The sequence below is a fragment of the Sycon ciliatum genome, chromosome 2 (assembly GCF_964019385.1).
Source record: "Sycon ciliatum chromosome 2, ocSycCili1.1, whole genome shotgun sequence".
NCBI classification, from domain to species: domain Eukaryota; kingdom Metazoa; phylum Porifera; class Calcarea; order Leucosolenida; family Sycettidae; genus Sycon; species Sycon ciliatum.
In genome coordinates this window covers 14627699-14650531 of record NC_088644.1, presented here as the reverse complement: position 1 = coordinate 14650531, position 22833 = coordinate 14627699, and the positions used below count along the sequence as shown (strand labels likewise).

The following is a 22833-nucleotide window of genomic DNA, read 5'->3' as shown; positions in this document are numbered from 1 at the left end:
CTTTATTCTCCTTTTTAGTCGATATCATGTAATTAGGCAAATTTGTCTGTTTGTTCTTCGACTCCAATAAACAAACAAACAACAACAACAACAACAACAACAACAACAACAACAACAACAACAACAACAACAACAACAACAACAACAACAACAACAACAACAACAACAACCACAACAAAGGACAGCTGACTGTGCAGCAGCATTCAAGACCATCAAGGCAGCTATCCCCTCGGATCAGGTACTCATGCATTTTGATGCCGACCTGCCGGTACAGTTGGCAACTGACGCATCACCATGCGGCCTGGGAGCTGTGCTCTCGCATATTCTGCCGGACGGTATGGAACAGCCGATTGCCTTCGTGTCACGTTCGCTTACCGAGACCGAGAAGCGGTATGCCCAAATAGATCAGGAGGCCTTATCTATCGTCTGGGGTGTCCGTAAGTTTCACACATATCTGTTCGGACGATTGTTTGTGCTGCTGACAGGCCACAAGATCCAGTCTTGGCCAAGGTCCTAGCTGGTGTTCGTGACGGGTGGTCACACTCCCCAGCTGACTGTGACATGCAGCCATTTGCGAGGCGAAAGAATGAGCTGGGACTGCACCAAGGATGTCTTTTGTGGGGAATCCGTGTTGTTACCCCACCCTTACTTCGCAAGCGAGTACTCGAGGAAGGAACTGCACACAGGCCATCCAGGCATGGTTCGTATGAAGTCATTGGCCCGTAGCTGCGTGTGGTGGCCAGGCTGACATCGAGACAACTAGCAAGGTCTGTGCTGACTGCCAGGCACACGAAGCAGCACTACCAAAGTGACCACTCCTTCCCTGGGCGTTGCCGTCCAAGCCATGGCAACGCCTCCACATTGATGTTGCAGGACTGTTTGAAAGGGCACATGTGGCTGATCGTGGTGGATGCCTGTCACGTCAGAAATAATGTGCATCTTAACCTCTCTAGAGTCTAACAACTGGTGTGAATTGATAAGAGCATGTGTCGTCAGCTAAAAATAAGACGAACTGCATGTACTCATCTTGCGCGACCGCGCCACACACCAAAAGGCCAAGTTACTTGTTTAGAGCGAGAGAGAGAGAGAGAGAGAGAGAGAGAGAGAGAGAGAGAGAGAGAGAGTGTATTCTTCAGTTCCTGCTCTGAGGAGACGAGTAGACAACTCAGAAATGACAACTGACAAAGGAAACATATTTAGGAAATTGGTGCCCTCATCAGCACGAAAAGTGGTGTACTCATCAGTACAAAAAGGTGCACGTGTCTGCGATACAATGCAGTGTGTACAACAAAGAGCTACACGCGCCACCACATGTACAACACATGAAATGCCACAAGCTCTATATTATTGTCTATATCTGAAATCCGGAACATGAGCAAAGACTAAGAGTACAGCGAGCTCAAGCGGCGAGAATAACAAAGGACATGGCCAGTGTAGAACATGCCAGTTGCGAAGAGTGAACTTACGTTGTATTTCTCGCTGGCTGAGCGGAGCGAGGTAGGCGAGAAATGATTTCTCGCACAACTTTTTTGGTTGTGATTATGGCATCTGGAATGTTCTTTACCGTTGTTTCTTTTCCTGACTTCTTCAGTCACTTTTGAGTCTCACCAGTGTCCCTGTCCTCCCACCCTTCATTTTTGTGCATCTTATTATTGCTTTTTATAATTTTTTTGCTGTTCTGTGCTTGCCATGCCTTCCTGATGCCAAATCGCCATTGGGGATATACGCCCGTTTTTCCCTCACTACTACGTCCGTCGGCGTGAGGGTGTTTCCCCGGCTGAGTCGACCCAGAAAAAATCTGACGGTCCCAAGTGGTTCTGCATCATGGCCTATTTCTGCTATCCGCTTGTACACCTATTCCATTTGAGACACTCTGTTCTCAGTCCTTGCTTCCGTACCTCACTCGTTATCCGGTTCACATCTGGCTGCAGCCAACTACCCTTCACTTTGTGCGTTGTCGCCACATTGCTGTCTATTTCTCTGTGTGTCCCAGTATGTGTTGAGCGAGAAACCCAGCTCCTTGCAGGTATAATGCGGAAGTGTTTTCAGTATAATTATCATAGAGGAGAGGTGCAGATGCATGTCTGCATGCGTGCAGGCTAGTATGTATGCGTGCGTGCACAGTGAAACAATAAGCAGAGTCTGGGAAGAGTGTGAGCACCTGTTACACCACCTGCTAGCCAGTATTAATAACACTGATGCACATTTAATTATCGATGAAAGTAAAGTGAGTGCACCCGTACCACGAGAACAATGGAATAACACCTCAAGATTTGAACGTCGTTTTCATGTGATGATCAATAAAAATTGTCATCACACTGCCGTTGATCATGCAGTGCTTGTGAGTACTCATAAATCTGCTACATTCAAGCATTTGGTGTCCAACCCCCAGTGTTTGCAATTGTATGATGATTCGTGCTTCAGTGTGGTGTGCTATAAAAAATATTAACCCGACTGCTGCATGGACGATAAGTGCTGCGAATAGTGATCATGCACCCTGGCCTGAGTAGCTCGCTTGGCTAATTGAAAGTCTGCCGACCTCGGCCACATTATGTTGCTAATACATGCACAACCCCAGTCACAGCGCACAAGTAGTTGGTTGAGTTTGGCCGTCAGGAGGCCAGCGCAAGGTATCCGGGGCGCGGGTCTGATTCCAGCGAGGGGCAATGTGGTACCCCGCAGCGCAAGGGTAGCGTGATACCCTAAGCCAACGTGCGTGCTGCATGAGTAGCGTGATACTCGCCGAGCGCTTTTGCTGTTGCCTAGCAACGCGTTTCTGTCTTTCCTAGGCCCCCAAATGCATGTTGGGTGGCCCTGCGCATGACTGCACGTTGTCATAGCAACCTTGGAAATCTCAAGCCGGTTACCAAAAAGCTAGGAATCAGACCAAGCCGCCGAATGCCCCCGCCGGCCCCCGGCGCTTCATTGCAATTGAATTAATATTTTGTCCAGAATAGTGAGCTAGGACAGATCAAATACAATGTAGCTTGGAGTACCATCATGCTGAGTGGCACTCATTGTGAGACGTAGGATAGTGTAGAGCGATAATAAATACCAGGAGGCGTGGGTGGGAGGGAGAAATTGCAAAACAGTTGGATGCACGCGGCAGCACAGCTAGCAAGAGAAAGAGCCGTGGATGGGTTTGTTCCTGTTTTTGATGGCTGTGGCCATCCGTTCGCCCAACGCTCGTGTGAGTACGGCGTTTGTTTGTGCTGCCAGCTCGCGTCCGGCGTTTGTTTGTGCTGCCAGCTCGGGCCCGGTGCGCGAGTGAAACCGAACCGTGACAAAGGCTTTCGCTCTTTAGTGCTATTGACTGGCTTTTCAAACGATGCCTATTGATGTCTAGAGACATGCTGTCTAGCCTTCCCCTGGTACGCATTCACGGGGCTTTGTTGAAGTTCGTGCCGTGAACTGCCCAAAGGGAATTGTTTGAATGGTGCTGGGGCGAGTGCGACATTACGGCGTCCCTGCAGCCGGCCTAATCGCGTTTGTTGCCACAACCGATTATATATTTCACGGTTCGCGTCAGACTCGGCTGGAAGCCGAGTTTTCCGCATCAGCCGTGGGAACGCCACCACCCTCTAGAATCGAGGCTGGTGTGCTATGCTGGTAGTTTTTGTCTACTCTCCGAATTAGAAGTCATGTTTAGTCGTACTCGTAGTCCAGATTTATGCAACACAAAAATAATTTGTTACAGCACTCAAACTCTTCACTTAACATGCCAACACGCGCATAACCACTCACATACATATACCTTTCTCACATGCATTTCTTCAATCTAGACTTGCTTTCACACTGCTCGTTGCTCATGTAATCACGCTTTCAACATTGCTAGTGTCATGGCTGCGTGTTGCGGGTTTGTGACCTGGCTTAGATCAGTCTAGTGGCTACCCAGGCAGACGACCAATATAGTCGCCATCCAAGTTAGCTAGCTCATTCTTTGCGGTGCGAAATGCACGTTCCGCTTCGCCATTCGACTGAGGATACCGTGGACTGCGTTGCTGCAGATGTGTAGCCACCATGCGGTGTGCTCTTCAGCGTAGATCGACCACCACGGTGCGACTGGACAGCTGAGGTCGAGGCATCATCATCTGAAATCGAGCTGGCGGCGGCCAAGCCACTGCGCGATTGGGCTGCAACCTGTTGCTGGACAATTTCGGCGTGCCGTGCGAACGCAACAACTTTGGCGAGAGTTTGCTCGCTCTTGTCTTTCATCTGCAGCTCGCGACTTACCCGCTTGTCCTGCATGTGGGCGACGAAGCGGTCTCTGATACGGTCATCCTTTGTGTCGGCAAACTCACAACATTCCGCAGCTTTGTAAAGAGCACGTACAAACTCCTCTACTGTTTGGACGGGTTGTTGGACAAGCTGTTCGAACTTGGCCCGATCGTGAACGACATTGGTAGAGGGGCGGAAGTAGGTGTCAAAAGCTTTGATGACCTCTTCGTACTTCTTTTTATCGTTCTCGGATAGTTCGAGTTGGTATTCGAACAAGGAGTAGGCGTTGGGTCCGAGAGCATATAACAAAATGGCCACCTGAGTTTTTCCAGGGTCTGATCTCAATTTGGTTGCGGCACGAAAACGGGTAAAATGCAATTTCCACGCGGGCCACTGGTCCGGTGAGCTGAAGTCGAAAGGCGCTGGAGGGTTGAAACGAGCCGTCACCGGTCACGAGACCAAAGACTACAGGAAAACCAATTCTGACACCATGTAGTGGTTCTACAAACGCACTAAAGACATCTTGTAACTAGCTTCGTTTACAACAAATCACAAGTGTCTGGGAATACAGCGAACGACAGAGGCTGTGTTTACATGAGAGGTTTCAACCCGGGTCAGCTTTCAACCCGCCTTGTACACAAAATGAATGGTGCGTTTACATGACGCATTGCACTTGACCCGGGTTGAAAATTTCGCCCCGGGTTGAAGTGAGCCTGGGGAAGGGTTGAAATCAACCCGGGGCGAGAAATCGTACTAACGTACTTCGGTGCGTATCTCGCGCCAGGTTTGAACAGCACTGCATATGCAAATTTGCCCCACTACGACAGTTTCGTCTAGAGACCGTCTCGTTTCCGGACATGGGCAAGGTACAAAAGTGGACTAAAACATGCATTGAAATTAGGTACAAGAATGAGGGATCACGTTGCTTCTCACAACAACAAAAACATTGCAACCCAAACAACTATGTTCGCACTCCGATCAAATTTACCATGTAATGTAATGTAAGCCAATCAACTGGTGACCAGCAACTTGCTGAGTCCATCTAAAGAATTGTCCAATGAAAGCCATTGCGTACACCATCTTCATGGCCAGGAGCAGCAAGGGCATATCCTAATATTTGAGGTAAACTACCACCGTGGTCTGCTACAACACAGCGCCAACACGTAGTCTTGAATAAACTATCCAAAAACATTTGGGGAAAAGTTCAAATTTTGAACTCTCCAATGGCCATACTCTCGCGGAATCCAACCTCGCGGCAGGAAAGCACATGCGGAGCGCAGCCACTTGCCTTTTTTCTAAGCTACCAGCACAGAAACACGATGAGTGCAATAACTGCCCTAGCGAACCTTCAATGAAGCCGCCACAAAGCGCCACTTGCTGAACAACTGAGTGCAACATGACAAAAATGAGACCTGGTTCACAACAACAAATGAGCAAGGACTGCAACAGTCGCACCAGATCTCCCAGGAAGTTCTTGGGCACATACAGGCAAAATGTACATCCAAAATCTCACAAAACCATTTTGATTGCAGTATAACCGGTTAAGGCCACCACTTGTTCCTGAGGACCAATGGCCCTGGGACCAATGTAAGTTATCTCCAGTCAACTGAACCAGGATAAGGATACCACCTCACCACCGGGACCACATTTAGAGGGTCCCTTGAGCAGTCGCCTTAGACAGGTTTCACTGTATCACCCCCCCCCCCCCACACCCACCCAACTAGTATGGATTTAGATACAAACCGCACATAAAAGGAAAACTTGTTTGGCCATTTCCGAAAATGGTAAAATGGATCCATTGTATGTCACTTTTAAATCTAAACTCTCAGTCACATGTATCATACCAAAATTGCAGGTTAAACTCATAAGCATTGCTTCCAGGACAGAGGCTAGGAACAGGGAGGAGTATCTAGGGATCAGTTTCAAAAACATAAGGTGGTGCAGATACCGCAGACGTACGTTTTGTGTGATCGTAAGTAGGAGAATGTGATAAGGACAAGGGTTAGAAAGATGACATGAATATTTTGTTACATGCATACTGGTGAATGATATCAACATGTTGCTATTTGAAGAAGTATTCTATTGCTTTCTTTGCTTACAGCCCGACAATGTCCCACTCCAGGAAAACCACCATCTGGACTGTATTTTGTATACCGGCAAAGGAACTATGTCCAGAGAGGTCCTTTCCAATATGGTGACACTGTTAGATGGTTTTGCAGTAGAGGATTCACAGGGAATACCGATGCTGTATGCCAGGCAAATAGTACATGGAGCAAGAACACACCAACCTGTACACGTACGTACTTCCAGGAATTGACTGGAACCTACTACCGCTATGTGCTTTGTTTCTACCCATAACTTATACTTCCTCCGTTAACAAAAACTTCGTGATGGATTGAGGGGCTGGTTTGCGCACAAACTGCCGTGAAATGAGTCGCAATCACTTTCTTGGCCTTCCCTGGCGGGCCATGAAAGAGGTACGATTCAAGGAAAGCGGCCTTTCACAACAAGCCGAGCGGAATCGATGGTTGCGCTGTGGAAACATAGGTGATGACAGTTATGGCAAGCGAAACTGAAATACCACTTCTCCGAGGGGATATTGCGTTGCTAAGCCTCTCTACTACTCTAGCACTGAGTAAGTTGGAGAGTGATAAAGAACGATCAAATGGAGCAGCGAGTCCACACAATGAGAGAGTGAACAAGGAGCTGCTCCGATCCGGCGCACGGCTCAATGAAAATAATTCTGATCTCAAGTTCTTGTTCAACCTGCGCAAAGCCCAGATTCGAATGCTGATGACCATGTATTCTTTCAGAAGTCTGCAGTCCGATGCAAGTCTCGTGGCTAAAGAAAGTCAACTGGACTTGCTAGCCGCTGCCGTTCAGTGCTGGCAGGGGTATCCATCAGAGAAAATTGAATCAGTTTGGCTGTGCCTTTACTCCTCGTTTCGCGGAGTTCTGGAGAGCGAAGATGAAACCAGGGAGTCGTAAAATATTTTTACAACTCCCTGGTGGAAACGAGGAATCGCCATCGCGGCGGATCACGCAGCTTGAAAGCCAACTTACTTGAACGACGGCGACATCAAGGTCAGCGGAGTGTGATCAAAGAAGCCGAGGCAAGGCTGAAACGAGCTGAACAATGATTCGAGAGAGATGACGACTCGCGTGCAGCAGATGACGACAGCGACGCAGGGTCAAAAATGAGTCGAGCGAAAGCGACGCAAACTGAACTCTCTGCTCATTCCGCCAACAGTTTCTCTTGTAAAGACGCTGTACATAGGCTGAATCACCTTCATCCAGTGATTTGCAGTCGATACAAACTGTTCTTGACCTGTTCTAAGCGTTTTCATATCCATCAAAATCCATCACGAAGTTTTTGCTAACGGAGGAAGTAACAGTTTCATACTTACCTGCAACATATTTACCTTTTTCACGCTGCGCAGACTCCACCGCAACAAATTCAGTCTCGGGACTGCATTTGCATTGCATAAAATCAAAATCTATATGTAGGACTCAGTGAGAAGTCACGTCTCGATGACCGATCACGATCCCCGTGACCAATCAAACAGTCACAAATCCCCGAAGAGCAGTCATAAAGTCACACACCAGTTTGAATCCCGATGACCAGTCACAAACAGCCGCGACTTTCTCTGTGAACGGTCACAGGGTCGACGTCAAAATATTACGACTCGACTGTAGGCATTCACGCGATCAGCATACTTTTTTCCTTCACAGACACAGCTACAGGTTTCCGAAGTGAGCAAGAAAGATTTCGATCAACTCTCGATCTCCGCGTAGTTTACTTGTAGCTCGAGTCTGGTGTGTGTGGGCTCCTCTCCAAAACGAAGGGTGGTCGAAAATCTTGCAGGCTTCAGATAGAATCTCTTTTGAGAGGACGTTCTGGCTAGTAGATTGTGCTATTCATCATATTAATTTTGAAGAACAAACTTCGTCGTTCAGAAAAGCTATTTCGGAATATTTTCAGTCAAGTAATTTTTGCATGCCGATCTTGCTAGAACGGAGACTGATTTCAACTGATCCAGCATACAAGCAGCACTCGCTTTGTGTTTTTGGAGAGGATGGGTGACAAGATTACGGAGTCAGAAGTGGACATCGTCGACGATGCAGAGACGAAAATATAATGAAGATGGAAAAGAAAATATGTTCATCTCCAAGAAGGTACTGAGTACACCAAGCACCTTCGTGTGTGTAGCTCTGTCTTTCTTGTGGAAGACTCCACAGAAAAACAATGTCCAGCTTGTTGAAACTGAAACTGCCTCTCAGTTGAAGTCGTTCAGGGAAGACATCTATTCAAGACATCATTGATCCATTGTCAAGAACCATCGTAAGAAATTAAATCAAGTCATGTTAGCGATAAGAATGGCGAACTAGACCGGAGAAGTGTGAGTGTCTTGTTTTGACTGCAGGAAACTGTATTTCAATATTGTGGCTCAATGTAGTGCTTACGCAGTTTACTGCTTCGAACACATCTTCATCCCTACTCCCAAAATAACTCTGTAAAATTTATTGATGTAACATTATGGTACATGTACATGGTCTTTCTCGTTGTGCTGCTATAACATGCATTATAAGTACATGCATACGAGTACTGTGTACCGTTTACTGTCTCCTTGTCAGTGTTTTTGGGCGATCCTCCACACCTTCATTTGTCCATTACGTACTATTTTCCTTCTACTTATTAATTTTATAGAAATATTCACTCACTACAACTTCTTGTGATTGCTGGTGCGAATGTACCCTGCAATGCCTGCTTGTTAGTGAGAGTGCACCAGACATGTATCGATATGTATGTCTGACGAGATGTTTTTGAACTGGCATATCAGTATCACCAAGAGTACGGTTCTTCCGTCTACGCATCTCTTCTTGGCTTGTGGATTGTTTGAAAAGAGATAAAATAATGATACAGAAACTTGTGTCCAAGTGTCGTCATGAAAACAAGTTCTACCTCCGTAACTTTGTCCGCAAGGTCACGTGAATCTAGCTGGTAGTCCCGCTGCCAATTTGTGTGTGTGTGTGTGAGTAAGTGTGCGCGCGCATGTGTGAGTGTGTGTGCTTGTGTGCATGCGTGAGAAAGAGAGTGCGTGTGTGTGTGTGAGAGGGAGAGAGAGAATGTGTGTGTGTGTGTGTGTGTGTGTGTGTGTGTGTGCGCATGTGTGTGTGTGTGTGTGTGTGTGTGTGTAATGGTGTGGGCATGTGTGGATTTGGCATTTAAGTCCCCAGCTCTATTCTATATCATTCACGCTGGAACTGCTGCTGCATAGCTCCAAGTCTGAAGACTTGGCAACTTCACGCCTGCACCTGACTCTTGCGCTATGATACACGTCGCCTATGATACCCCTCAGAATTTCCCACCTTACTCCCCCTTATGTTCAGGCTGCCCGTTTTGGAGCCATCAGTTGCCTGACGGCGATCGTAGTAATACGTGAAACTCAGAGTTGTGACAAAGCTTCCAATCTCTCTTGTAATACAGAAATACCTATATTCTGCCTGTGACTACTCACAGAGAAAGAGTGGCCGTATCTGTACATTCCGCATATAACTGTTAGCTTGGAATTATAGTGGTCACAACTGTATTCTGTGACCGCTCAAAGGGAATTATAGTTTCCACAACAAATCCTGCAGTACGAAGCACTCCGCGAGCAGTCACGAACTGTGTGCTTTACACATGTACATGTGTGGTGATTTGTGACTGGTCATGGGGCATTGTGACTGGTAAACTAATTTGTGACTGGTCATGGGGAGTTTGTGACTGTTTGACTGGTCACGGGGACCGTGATTGGTCATGGGGCCTTGACTGGTCACTGAGTCCTACATATAATTATTCTTAACAGTAGTTTGGAGGCGGTGGGAAAAACAGTTTCGTAATACGTATTCGCATTCAACGACGCAAATCCACACAATTCAGTAGACACTTTTTCTATCAAACGTTTTCTTTCCCTTCTCTTCAGGATAGTACAGGGAATGTTGGAAATTTGAAAAACACATAACTATATAGAGAATGAAAGAAAGAAAAAGTCAACACTTCAACATAGGTGTTAAAATGATTAAAGTGTTAAAAACTAAAAAAAAAACAGCTGCAAGTTGTAGACAAACACGTTGAACACATCAGGGAACACTTGTCACACTTTCACGAGGTGTGACACCAAACAACTGCAACGATAACACATTCTCCTTCTGTACACATAGTTCTGGATCTAGTTTACGAATATACAGAGCACTTTAATCATTTTAACACCTATGTTGAAGTGTTGACTTTTTCTTTCTTTCATTCTCTATATAGTTATGTGTTTTTTCTAATTTCCAACATTCCCTGTACTATCCTGAAGAGAAGGGAAAGAAAACGTTTGATAGAAAAAGTGTCTACTGAATTGTGTGGATTTGCGTCGTTGCATGCGAATACGTATTACGAAACTATAATTCTTATTCAATATTTCAGTAAAGAGAAAGAACCAATAAGTTACAAGTTATGAGTTATGACTAACAGTCCACCAAGGTAATGAGATATTATACAGTCAGATAGTGCGACAACAAGGCACAAAACTGACAAGGATATTGAGACATTCAGCGACCTTACACATTCGTGGCGCATCCCTTCCCGTCATTGGGGATTTTCTGCATCTGAGCCTTCCAAGTGGGAAGATTGTTGGTTTGCGCTTCGTAGATGTGTTGGAGTAGGGTTGTTGAATGTCACAATATGCCTATCAGTTTTGAGACATCATGGGAAAATCTCTGCTCTAGTGGAAACTCAAATGAAACTGCAATGAAGCATCACTTGCTGAACAACAGCACATGACGAGAGAGACAAACTGGTCCACAACAACAAATCAGCAAGGACTGCAACAGTAGCGCAGGATGACCCAGAAGGTTCTTGTGTACTGGACAGCTACTACTGACACACGAGTGCAATATGTATGCCACACTTGCGAGAGAAAATCAAAATTTCTCTCAAGTTGCTATGAGCACACATACTTCGTGTGCATGTGCGGCTACATCATGCACTTTCGGGTCCCGGAGGGCCGTGGCCGGCCGTGCGCGTGCCCTGAAGAGATCTTTTTTTCTTTCGATTATTGATTTTTCAACTGCAATAAAAAACTTTGAATAAGTCCCTAAAGAGGAAGTTAAGGCAAAAATCAAAATTTCACCAGTTGTAGTCTTTGGGGTGCTGAGTCGAATGGTCTTGGTCCGAGAAAGCTGAGACGCTCCCTTCCTACTTGAATCCCAATCGAACTCGCGCACTTCCACCGAAACTGGGTGACTGCGCCCTACTAGATGGGGATTTGTATGCAAAATGTCACTAAAAGCGCCATTTCGTTCTTATAAAAACACGGATGACCGCGATTGGCCAGTATGTTGTCTTTTGGACGCTGAGTCGACTGGTCTTGGTCCGAAAAGGCTGCGATGCAGCGTTCCTCCTTTATTCCCAATCGAACATGATTGAAGAAGCGGCCACGTGCTCCTGGGTGCCCAAATCACCTAGTCACCACGCCAGCAGGCGACAACTTTCACACCAAGGTTCAACTCGAGTTCAACTCGAGTGACAGGAGTGCACCCAAAAAAGGTCAAACAGGCTAGTAAGTTGTACCCTGCAGGCACGGTGACCAGATGACTGGTGTACGCAGGAGCACGTGACCGCTTGTTCAACCATGTTCGATTGGGAATAAAGGAGGAACGCTGCATCGCAGCCTTTTCGGACCAAAACCAGTCGACTCAGCGTCCAAAAGACTACAACATATGGGCCAATCGCGGTCATCCGTGCTTTTATAAGAACGAAATGGCGCTTTTAGTGACATTTTGCATACAAATCCCCATCTCGTAGGGCGCAGTCACCCAGTTTCGGTGAAAGTGCGCGAGTTCGATTTGGATTAAAGTAGGAAGGGAGCGTCTCAGCTTCCTCGGACCACGACCATTCGACTCAGCACCACGAAGACTACAACTACAGTCCATTTCAAAACTATAGACGCGTAGTGTTTTGCAAAATTCGATGGGATTTATTTAAATATTTTTAGTTTTTCTCCAGATTCCGTCTCTGCATCGCTTCACAATTCTGGCTATGTACTTTGTTTTCGCTACAATTGAAGTTTATTTTTAGGCCAGGTTTTCCGGTTTTACATGTAATTTCTGTTTTGAAGGGTTTGACCAGTTTGTTTTAAGGGTTTGACCAGTTTGTTTCGGATTTTTGCTCCTGCTGAGACAGTGCTGCGCCCGGGCCATCGCGGGTGCATTTTTGTACGGGTCCTGGTAGCCTCGTGGTTTCGATCCGTGATTTCCAGTACAAGTGTGGGGTATTCGAATCCCATCACGCCTCCTGCCTTTTTTTCTCTTCTTTTCTGCATGTTTTGGATCTTGTTGGGTGAAATACAGTAGAGATGATAATTATATTTTCTCTTTTTGATTTGATTTGAGCCTCCCTGTTCCCTTCGCCTGACACAACGAGTGACAGTGGTTTCACTCACGCCAGTTCCAAGGTGAGTTCGACGACGAGGATTTTGGATACTCAAGCGTCAATCAAAATCCAGCTCTTGTTTGAGGAAACAATGAACACGACTAATCATATCTTTCTCGGCATCACTGAGATTCTTACGGGCCTTGGAAGCCATTACAGTCAGGCACTCAGAAAATGCAAACAAGAAGAAGATTCATTTGAGACTTTCATTTCTTTTGAGACTTTCCTCACACCTTTTCATTTGCGACTTTGCGTGTTTTGCATCTTTTGTATTTCCCGCGGCGACGAAGAAAAACCTGAAAAACACATCTGAAAACCAGAAAACACTCATGCAAAACTCACGGCTGTCGCGCGCTACAGTGCGTACGGCTCGTACGTATGAGTTCACGCGTCTATAGTTTTGAAATGGACTGTAGTGAAATTTTGATTTTGGCCTTAACTTCCCCATTAAAATCCTCAAGTGTACATCTGCTTTGTCATGATTTCCTTCTTGCACGGTGTTACATTGCTGCACATATGAAACTCGCATGCACTAGCTGTCCAGCACACGAGAACTTTCTGGGCAATCGTGTGTGCTTTCCTGCCATGTGGCTGGATTCGGCTAGTGCATAGCCGTTGGAGAGTTTAAAATTGATCATATCCCCAAGCGGGGGACTGAAGTGACTACTCAATGAAAGGATATATAAAAGAAGGGCAAAAAAGATCCTCTAGGCAGACTGAAAATAGGAGAACGCTTGCTTGCCAAGCACATAAAGGAACATCAACGACGCTAACTGTCACCTATGTATTCTTGATTTAGTGCAGGGCGACTTTCTCTGTATCGTCACTTGGATGTAGCACAAAGTCATAATATGTATTGATCATATTTTTGCCGGCTAGCACGAACAGAGAGACTTACCATGCCAAACATGAAACTTTGAGTCACGACAAAACCAAACTGGACCTATTTCTTTTTTCCGTGTGAAACGCTCTGCACTTCGTGCATTGAGCACTTTGCCGGCAATTGCCAAAATTACTCCTTTGTATCTATCTAATGTCCATCTAAATTGTCATAGTCGAAGTACAGTGCTGTTTTACTGAGGCATTCGGTTTTGCATGATTCGTGTTTGGCTAGCTTCCCCCTTTATTGATCTTCGCATCTTTGAGCCACACAAGTTGTGTGGAATGTTGCTTTGCGTCCTTGAATCTTGGTTTGACCGTATTGTCCAGTGATTTTGCCAGTACCATCATCGACATGCCTGAATATCCGCCAACGTCCTTCACAGCCGAGACTTTCAGCTCGTGCTTGTCTTGGTTGTGCTCACCTTCCCCTCCTCATGTTATTTCTATAACTTAGAACCTTCCAAGTTGGAAGGCTGTTGGAGTGCACATCCTAGATGTGCTAGAGCTGTTAGTCAGTTAGTTGTAGAACGTCAGTACCGTCGTTCCGTGTCGTGCAATGTTATTGCTCTCTCTCTCTCTCTTTCTCTCTCTCTCTCTCTCTCTCTCTCTCTCTCTCTCTTTTTTTCACACACAAACACACACACACAAACACACACACACACACAAACACACACACACACACACACACACACACACACACACATGCACACACCACACACCAACAACACAAAAAACACTACACACACGTTTTGGACCTTTTGACGCCCATTGCCGGAGGCGGTGATAGCGATGCTACAGCAGAAGCCATAGCAGCTTGTGCTGGGATTGCACCATTCAACAGCTTACAAGACTGAAGAATTGACCACCACTATTCAGCCTGGTCTACACCACACAGCTATGAAGTGGCTTTTTCTGGCCAGTGAATCCCTATTTTTGGTCTTTTCATATTTTTTTCCGCACACACATCACACCACATACTCCGGCATGCACTGGCTGTTGGTAACCACCCAGGAGAATGAAAGAAAAGTCAGGAGGAGTCTGAGAAAGAGAAGAAAGACGTGTGTGACCATAGTCGTCGAGAATCGAACCCGCAACCTCTCGATTGGAAATCGCTGCACATACCACTGCACCATATGGGACACACATACACACATACACACATACACACACACACCTTGGACCTTGGACGCGCTGCCATATTCTGGCTATGCGGACCCCATGGGGGGTTGAGCAGGTTCGGAACAGTAGGGGCGATGACGGGATAGGTCCTGTGGTCTACTGAAACGCAGACCGCAATTGCAAACGATGCAGAAGGAGCTACGGTCTGTGTTGGTTGCTCTGGCCGAGCCACGGCTGCACTTGTGACGTTTCATGCCTTGGCGCGATAGCACACAGCGGTTGCAGCGGGCGCAGTGGAAGCTGCAGCGTTCGCAGGACATATTGTTTGTAACCGGTGACTCAAGTGTGTCAGAAGATGCCTCTGCTGGTGATGTTGCTGGCGAGCCCTTGTGTCGGGCAAATCCACCCTTGCTCCGGAACCATCTGTCGCACTGATCGCAGTGACAGCTTCCTGGCTGTTGGCTTACTGGTAGGGCACGCGTAGCTGTACACTTGTGTCGCTTCCTGTCACTTACACGACTGAAGGAGCGGTGACAAGTTTGGCACACAACCGGTGATGGTCGAGGTCTGTTCTGCTTGTCTGGCAGACAACGGTAAGCCTGGCGCCATTTGGAGCGAGAAGAGGTAGCCACTTCATACCAGTCGTCAAGTGGTTTGACGTCACTCCGAACACAGTCTCGCCACCTTTTCCGCGGACCATGGGCAGGTCTCTTGTTTGGAAACGAACCGAACAGTAGAGCCTTCGGGATGCGCTCATCCTCCATCCTTGCCACATGACCAAGCCACTCAAGGCGACGTCTGCTGAGACCGAGGAAGGAACGGAGGTCGGTACGATTAGTGGGTAGGTTGAAGTGCTGAAGAGCGGATGTCTTGTCAGCTGGCACTGTGTATCCGTTGGACGACACATGAAACCCACAGAATTCGACTTCAGCAGCGGCGAAGACAAACTTCTTTTGACTGAGAGTGATTCCGTGTTTGCGTGCACGGGTCAGGACGGCACGGACGTGAGCGACATGGTCCGAGAATGACTCATCGTGAACGAGGCCGTCGTCCACCACCTTGATGAGATGGGTCAAACGGTCGAAAGCTGCGTCGGTGCGGCGGTTGTACTCATCGCCGGCGGACACGAGACCTTGTGGATTCCGGCAGAATCGGTATCTACCCCACGGCGTGATGAATGTAGTGAGAGACTTGGCAGACTCAGACAGGGGCACCTGCCAATAGCCATGACGGGCGTCAAACTTGGTGAACCATCGGGCTGTGCCGATGCCAGAGAGAGCATCACGTGCGTTCTGCATGGGGTGGGTGGGACGCTTCACTTGTCGGTTGAGAGACTGAAGGTCCACAGTCAGACGTTTCTCACTAGAATTCTTCTTGTCGACTACAACAATGGGGTGGCACCAGTCGCACGGCTCTGACACTGTCTCGATGATGCCTTCCTCAACCATATTGTCGAGCTGGGTTTTCACCTGCTCACGGTAGGCATGTGCGATAGGACGAGCTGTGTAGACTCGGTGAGGTTTCGCATCATCTTCGAGAATGATGTCCATTGGCTTGCCACACATGGGTTTCAATGTCGTGTCGTCGAAGACGTCTGCGAACTCTCGCAGTAGGTCAGCACGGATCTGCGCCAGCTTGCTAGGGTCAGGTGTGTTCACGAGACCGGTCGTCACAACGGGAGCCGTTGGAGGTGGTGTGCTGCTGGTACTAACACGCTCAACTTGCTTGGGCCAGCCGTCTGGTAAGAGGCCTAAGGCGTATAGCGATTGGCGTGACAACAGGGGTTCACGCAGTCCACGGTACACATGGATGGTGCTATCATGCTTGAGCGAGCCGATGGTGAGAGTGGCAGAGATCTTGCCAGCTGAAACGAGACGTTCACCATTGGCAGCATGCACATTATCATGGTCTGTGGCCAGATTCTCCACAAAACCACCGAGATGCGCTAACTGATCGACGCCAATAGCGTCAATGTCACTTCCCGTATCGTGGATCCATTCTAGGGAGGTAGCGTCAGGTTCAGTGCACAATTGCGTGTCGACTGGCACCGTAGGAGATGCATCACACTGAGCGCGGCGGAGCTGTAGTCGTCCCAGCGTGCGCTGCGAGGACTGGTCAGCCGGTTTGCGGGATTTTCTGCACACCGCTTGGAAATGTCCAATCGTCTTGCAGCCGCTACACTTCTTGCCATGTGCAGGACACTGCGACTTGCTGGCGTGGGATTGCGACCACAATTCGGACATTGCGATGGCGTGGCGGACGGCTGTTGCTGTCGCGGGTTATTGCCGTGTTTAGACCGCTGATAATTTGTTTTCCGAGCGGCATTGACGGAGCTAGTGCCGGGGATACTGCTGCTCGTGCGAGAGGCTGCCTCCTCCGCTCGACACAATTTAATGACCTTCTCCAACGTTAGATCGGTAGTGGCAAGGAGCTTATGGCGTGTCTCCGTGTCGAGAATGCCAGTAACCAGGCGATCACGCATGGTCTCATCGTACCTGGTACGCTGTCCCTGCTGGCATTGGCGGCATACTCTGCTTGAACAGAAATTGCAGAGTGCAGCTTTGCTGAAATCGCAGCAATTGCGGATCTCCCAGAGGGAAGTCAGGTAGTGATCGAAGGACTCTCCATGCTGCTGTTGGCGGGCATAGAAGGCGATCCGGTCCGGCAGAGGGTTACGCTGGCCGCGAATGTATGCCTGTACAGCCTTGATGAGATCGTCGTCGTCGTGGTTGTCAGCCAGAGGAATTGTGCCCTCACGAAGAAATCTCCGGAGGTCCTCGTCCAGGCACTGACGAACCGTTGCCACTCTGGTGGCATTGTCCTGGGAATCCAGGTGCTGGCACCGGGCGTAGTCCCGCCAAAGACCTTCCCATGCGGCAAACTCTGCGAGAGAGGCAGAGGCAAGTAACATAGGGCGATCGACCGAAACTGGTCTCGCCGCAGGTACATGTACTCGTGCCGGTGGGGCTGGGGGTGGACGTTGCGGTAGTGGAGGTTGAGAAATGCTCCTCAAAGTTCGCTCCACAAGCTGTGTCAGGTGGTGCTCGCGGGTGGCAGCGGTCTCCATCTGCTGTCTCATGAGCTGGGTGAGGGCAGCAATGTCAGGGCTGAGTACTGGTGTGTCTGATTCCGCCATGCCGAAACGGAAATTTCAAATAATTATTTCACTATATTTGAGAGACGACACGCCAGAGGTACTAGCAAGACCCAGGACTGAGCCGTGAAAGACTAATGGAAACTGCTACTAAAACAAGTTCACTGCGCCATGTGGTATCATCAAGTCTATGTGATGATTAGTTATATTGAAATAGAATAATGCAACGAAGGACTGAGAGAGGACGACTCGTCAGGAAACTACCAAGGAGAGACTGAACAGCAACAAGAGACATGCACTGTCGATTATGGGCACGGAGTACACACATGCATGCATAGTATGAGTAGTATGCTGTAAGGTTGTACGCACGTCCATGCAAGGAGATGCAGTACCATAATAAGAAACATGAGAGTGCAAATATGTACGATGTACACGGGTACACCACAGACACTCCATGTCCAAGGTATCTCCCCAGCGCTCCAGAACTTCAACATTAGTTATCCTGTCATTCCATACATCTTGACGACTGATGCCCAGAATGGTGCGGACACAACGGAGATGAAAGACAGACAACGCATGAACATCAGCCTGTAGCGGTACCCAGCATTCGGACCCATAGAGCAGAGTCGACAGCACACAAGCATTGTACACTGACCGTTTGATGGATATTGTCAGCACACACACACACACACACACACACACACACACACACACACACACACACACACACACACACACACACACACACCTTTTTCTCTTTTGACGCCCATCGCCGGAGGCGATGATAGCAATGCTACAACAGAAGCCATAGCAACTTGTGCTGGGATTGCACCATTCAACAGCTTGCAAGGCTGACGAATTGACTGCCACTATTCAGCCTGGTCTACACCACACAGCTATGAAGTGGCTTTTTCTGTCTTCTGAATCCCTACTTTTTGGTCTTTTCATTTTTTCCTGCACACACATTACACCACATACCATGTATTTTCTAAAAAAGCACTGTGCTTAGGTTTTTCAACAACCTCTGCCCTGTGCTTATATTGTTGACAGTGCTTATATTTTTCAACCAATACATCCATACAGCGCAAGAAGAAATACGTGCTAGATATCATGCATGCAGCATTGATTTCCACCAAGATCATGCTAATAATAGAGACCGTGCTTATAATGTTTCGAAAGTTGCTCACAGTGTGCTAGTATTAGAGACTGTGCTAGTAATGGAGACCTGTGCTTATACAGGTGTGCTTTTGTTGTGTTCTATCAGCACAACAAAAAGAACTGCGGGTAAAAATTGACTCGACAAAATGCCCAGACGGGAGGAAATCACTGAAACGCGATCGGAATCAGATATTACACCAGATACGAGATATCGCCCGGAACAACTCTGAAGCCCGCCTGGACTCCTTCGCTCAAGAAGTAGAGAAGCTGAAAAACAATGCAAGGGTCTTTCAAGCAGCCTCTTTGCTGCGGCGGCAGTCTCCCGCGCCATTGGTTGTTCATGACGCTCTTGGACGGATAATCGCCAACGATAAAGAAGCGGCAGAGAAGGTAGCTGACCACTTCAGGCAGCAGTTTCGGGATCCATCTGCAGTAAATGATATTCTGAGACCGCTGGGCTCGAAGTATCTTGAAGATAGGATCAGCGCTGCGGAGGTTGCACTGGCAATTAGATTACTCAAATCGCAGAGGGCAGCTGGGCCAGATGGCATCCCCGGGGACCTGTTCAAGCATGCTGGTGAGAGGATCGCACATGAGATCGCTGCCATTCTAAACCAATGTTTTGCGGATGGCAGTGGAATGGATCTTGGATGTGGAACACTAATCCCGCTCCCGAAACCAGGGAAACCCAGAGGGCCGCTAACCAGTATCAGGCCAATAATACTCTTGAACTCTATACGCAAATGCCTGTCAACAATCACACTTCGCAGGATTATGCCAAAGATTGACTCCTACCTATCTCCAACCCAGAGCGCTTCCCGTCCGGGTCGGAGTACCGCGGATATTGTCTGGTGTGGCCGGTGGCTGGCAGCCAAGGCTGAACGTTTCAAGTGGCAATGTACGGTCCTCGGAATGGATATGAGCAAGGCGTTCGACACAGTGCAGCGGGGGAGATTGGTGGAGGTAATGAAACAAATAGTTAACACAGATGAGGTACGAATGGTGGAGATGTTGTTGCACAACACAAGGCTAAGAGTGAAGATAAAGAATGCGCTCTCGGCAGAATTTCCAACATCAATAGGCATCCCACAAGGAGATAGTTTGTCGCCGGTGCTATTCACCTGTTATCTCGAAGCGACAATGCGTTGCCTGCGTCCCAGGATATCGCCAAGACCTGCCATACTGAATATTGGAGGGACAGCCTACACGACTGTCGATATGTCCATACCTTGCGAAACAGCATACATGGACGACGTTAACCTGTACTCCACGGACCGTCAACATCTAGCGTGCGCACTAACAGAGGCAGAGGTAGTTTTCAAAGAGTGGAACCTCAACATCAACCCTACCAAGACCGAGTGGACCCATCTATACCAAGAAGAGGCTGTTGCAAGAAGAGGTGAGGAACGATGGAGGTCCACCCGGTTGCTTGGTTCACTGTACGGAGTCACAGAAGACCTCAAGCGCCGGCGCCAGCAAGCCGCAGCTGCCTTCAACACACTTGTCAACCTGTGGATGCGGAGACAAGCTATCTCTGAAGCAACCCGCCTGAGGTTGTTTGATGCATTTGTGCTATCTATTTTGACCTACAACTGTGGTGTGTGGGTGCTTTCATCCCGGGATGCTACAGCAATGGATGCGTTCCACAGAAAGCAGCTCCGCCGTCTATTAGGGATATCTTACCCGGAAATTATCACCAACACAGACCTATATACCCGCTGCAATGCCGAGCCAATATCCGTACTAAGCAGAAGAGCACGGTGGAAACTGTTTGGTCATATTCTACGCCTCCCTGAAGCAACTCCAGCGCAGGTGAGCATGACAGCGTATTTCCAGCGACAGAATCGGGGCTGGCTCGGACGCCCGCGCATCACCCTACCAGTGGTGATAGACAACGAGTTAGCCAAGGCAACGTCCATGCGTCTCCGGAGTCTGAAGGACCTGGAGACACTGCATTTGGTGGCTCGGAACAGGCAATCATTCAACGATATAATCGCACAGGTCACATTGTAGAGTGCAGATCACCTAGTGCTTTCAACAATAATAACGTACTTCCACATTATGGGAATTTGGTATAACCCCACACCCGTCATTGTTGAATATTCGATAATAGCGTGGATTTCCCCAACAATATATTTTCATTTTTTGTTATCCTTTCCCATGCCGTTGTACATAAGCGGCTTGCCGCGGATATGTCAATACTACTACTACTAATCCTGATAATTCGAATATGGCTTAATTCGAAGTTTTTCCAGGAACGATTTCTGTCAATACGATTCCCACATAAAAAATTCTGATAATTCGAACCTCGAACCGGACATGTCCAGTTAATTCGAAGTTCCACGGATTCCACTTACATAGAAAATTTGTGGGATTTGTGCTGATAATTCGAAGTTAGCAAAGTGTAATTCGAAGTTCACTGTACACTGTATTGGTCAGTTCAGTTTGCATGAGCAGGCTGTGCTGGTCAGTTCAGTATCCGTGAAATCTGTGTCTAAGGTCCATAGCGCAACTCTGCATTACCATGAGAGCATTTTGACATACATATTGTGTTGTGGGGTCACGTTTGGATAATTAAAATGTCCGGATAATTAGAAGTTTTTTGCTGGCATTTGGAGGTTCCAATTATCAGGATTCCACCTGTAATAGAGAATATACGGTACTTGAGTATCCACTGGCTGTTGGTAACCACCCAGGAGAATGAAAGAAAAGTCAGGAGGAGTCTGAAAAAGAGAAGAAAGACGTGCGTGACCGTAATCGTCGCGAATCGAGCCCACAACCTCTCAATTGGAAATCGCTGCACATACTACTGCACCAAATGGGACAGGCACACACCTTGTGCCGCCCATCACCAACGGCAATGATAGGCCTATTGAGCCAGGCAGACATTCTGATGACGTTTGAGGTTGCCACTTCTGCGGAGCGACCGTCCGCATGCGCAGCTAAATGACACACGTCCACACACACACACACACACACACACATGCACACATACACACAAAACACACACACACACAAACACACACACACACACATTCACCATTGACCATTGACCATTGGACGCCCATCGCCAGAGACGATGATAGCGATGCTACAGCAGAAGCCATAGCAACTTGTGCTGGGATTGCACCATTCAACAGCTTGCAAGGCTGAAGAATTGACCACCACTATTCAGCCTGGTCTACACCACACAGCTTTGAAGTGGCTTTTTTCTGGCCAGTGAATCCCTACTTTTTGGTCTTTTTTTCCTTCTTTTTTCCCGCACACACATCACACCACATACTCCGGCATGCACTGGCTGTTGGTAACCACCCAGGAGAATGAAAGAAAAGTCAGGAAGAGTCTGAGAAAGAGAAGAAAGACGTGTGTGACCATAATCGTCGGGAATCGAACCCGCAACCTATCGATTGGAAATCGCTGCACATACCACTGCACCATATGGGACACACATTCACACAAACACACACACACACAAACGCACACACACACACACACATACACACACACACACACACACACACATAAACACAAACACACACGCACACACACATACACACATGGACATTCATACACATCCGCGCATGCACACACAATATGCAGTTACAGCTGGTCAGTTGCCCAGGTATCCAGGCAAAAGAGCCGATTGACACCTCATTTGAACGACCGGAGTCTCTTCTTGTTGGGCTGCTCCAGGCGGTGCTGGCAAGGCAGCCAATTCGAAAGGTGTAGGACTCCTTCGGGGAAGGCCAGGCAGACATTGTTGACGGGGACATCAGATTGGAGTTGCTGCCCATTGCACGTTGGCCGATCTCTGGTTCCACCCTGGATGGAGGCAGCATTCGTGTCAGCATTGGTGGGATGGCCGGTAGTGAATATTGTATAAGTAACAGAGGGTAGTGAC

At 47.9% G+C, this 22833-nt stretch overlaps 1 protein-coding gene across 1 annotated transcript in view; it reads left to right on the top strand.

Moving 5' to 3' along the window:
- LOC135810744 (CUB and sushi domain-containing protein 3-like) overlaps positions 1 to 22833 on the top strand; it is a 48918-nt gene that overhangs the window by 3985 nt on the left and 22100 nt on the right. The window contains exon 2 of the mRNA XM_065324211.1: positions 6320 to 6514. Within this exon, the coding sequence (XP_065180283.1) occupies positions 6320 to 6514 (195 nt within the window). The remainder of the gene's footprint in view (positions 1 to 6319; positions 6515 to 22833) is intronic.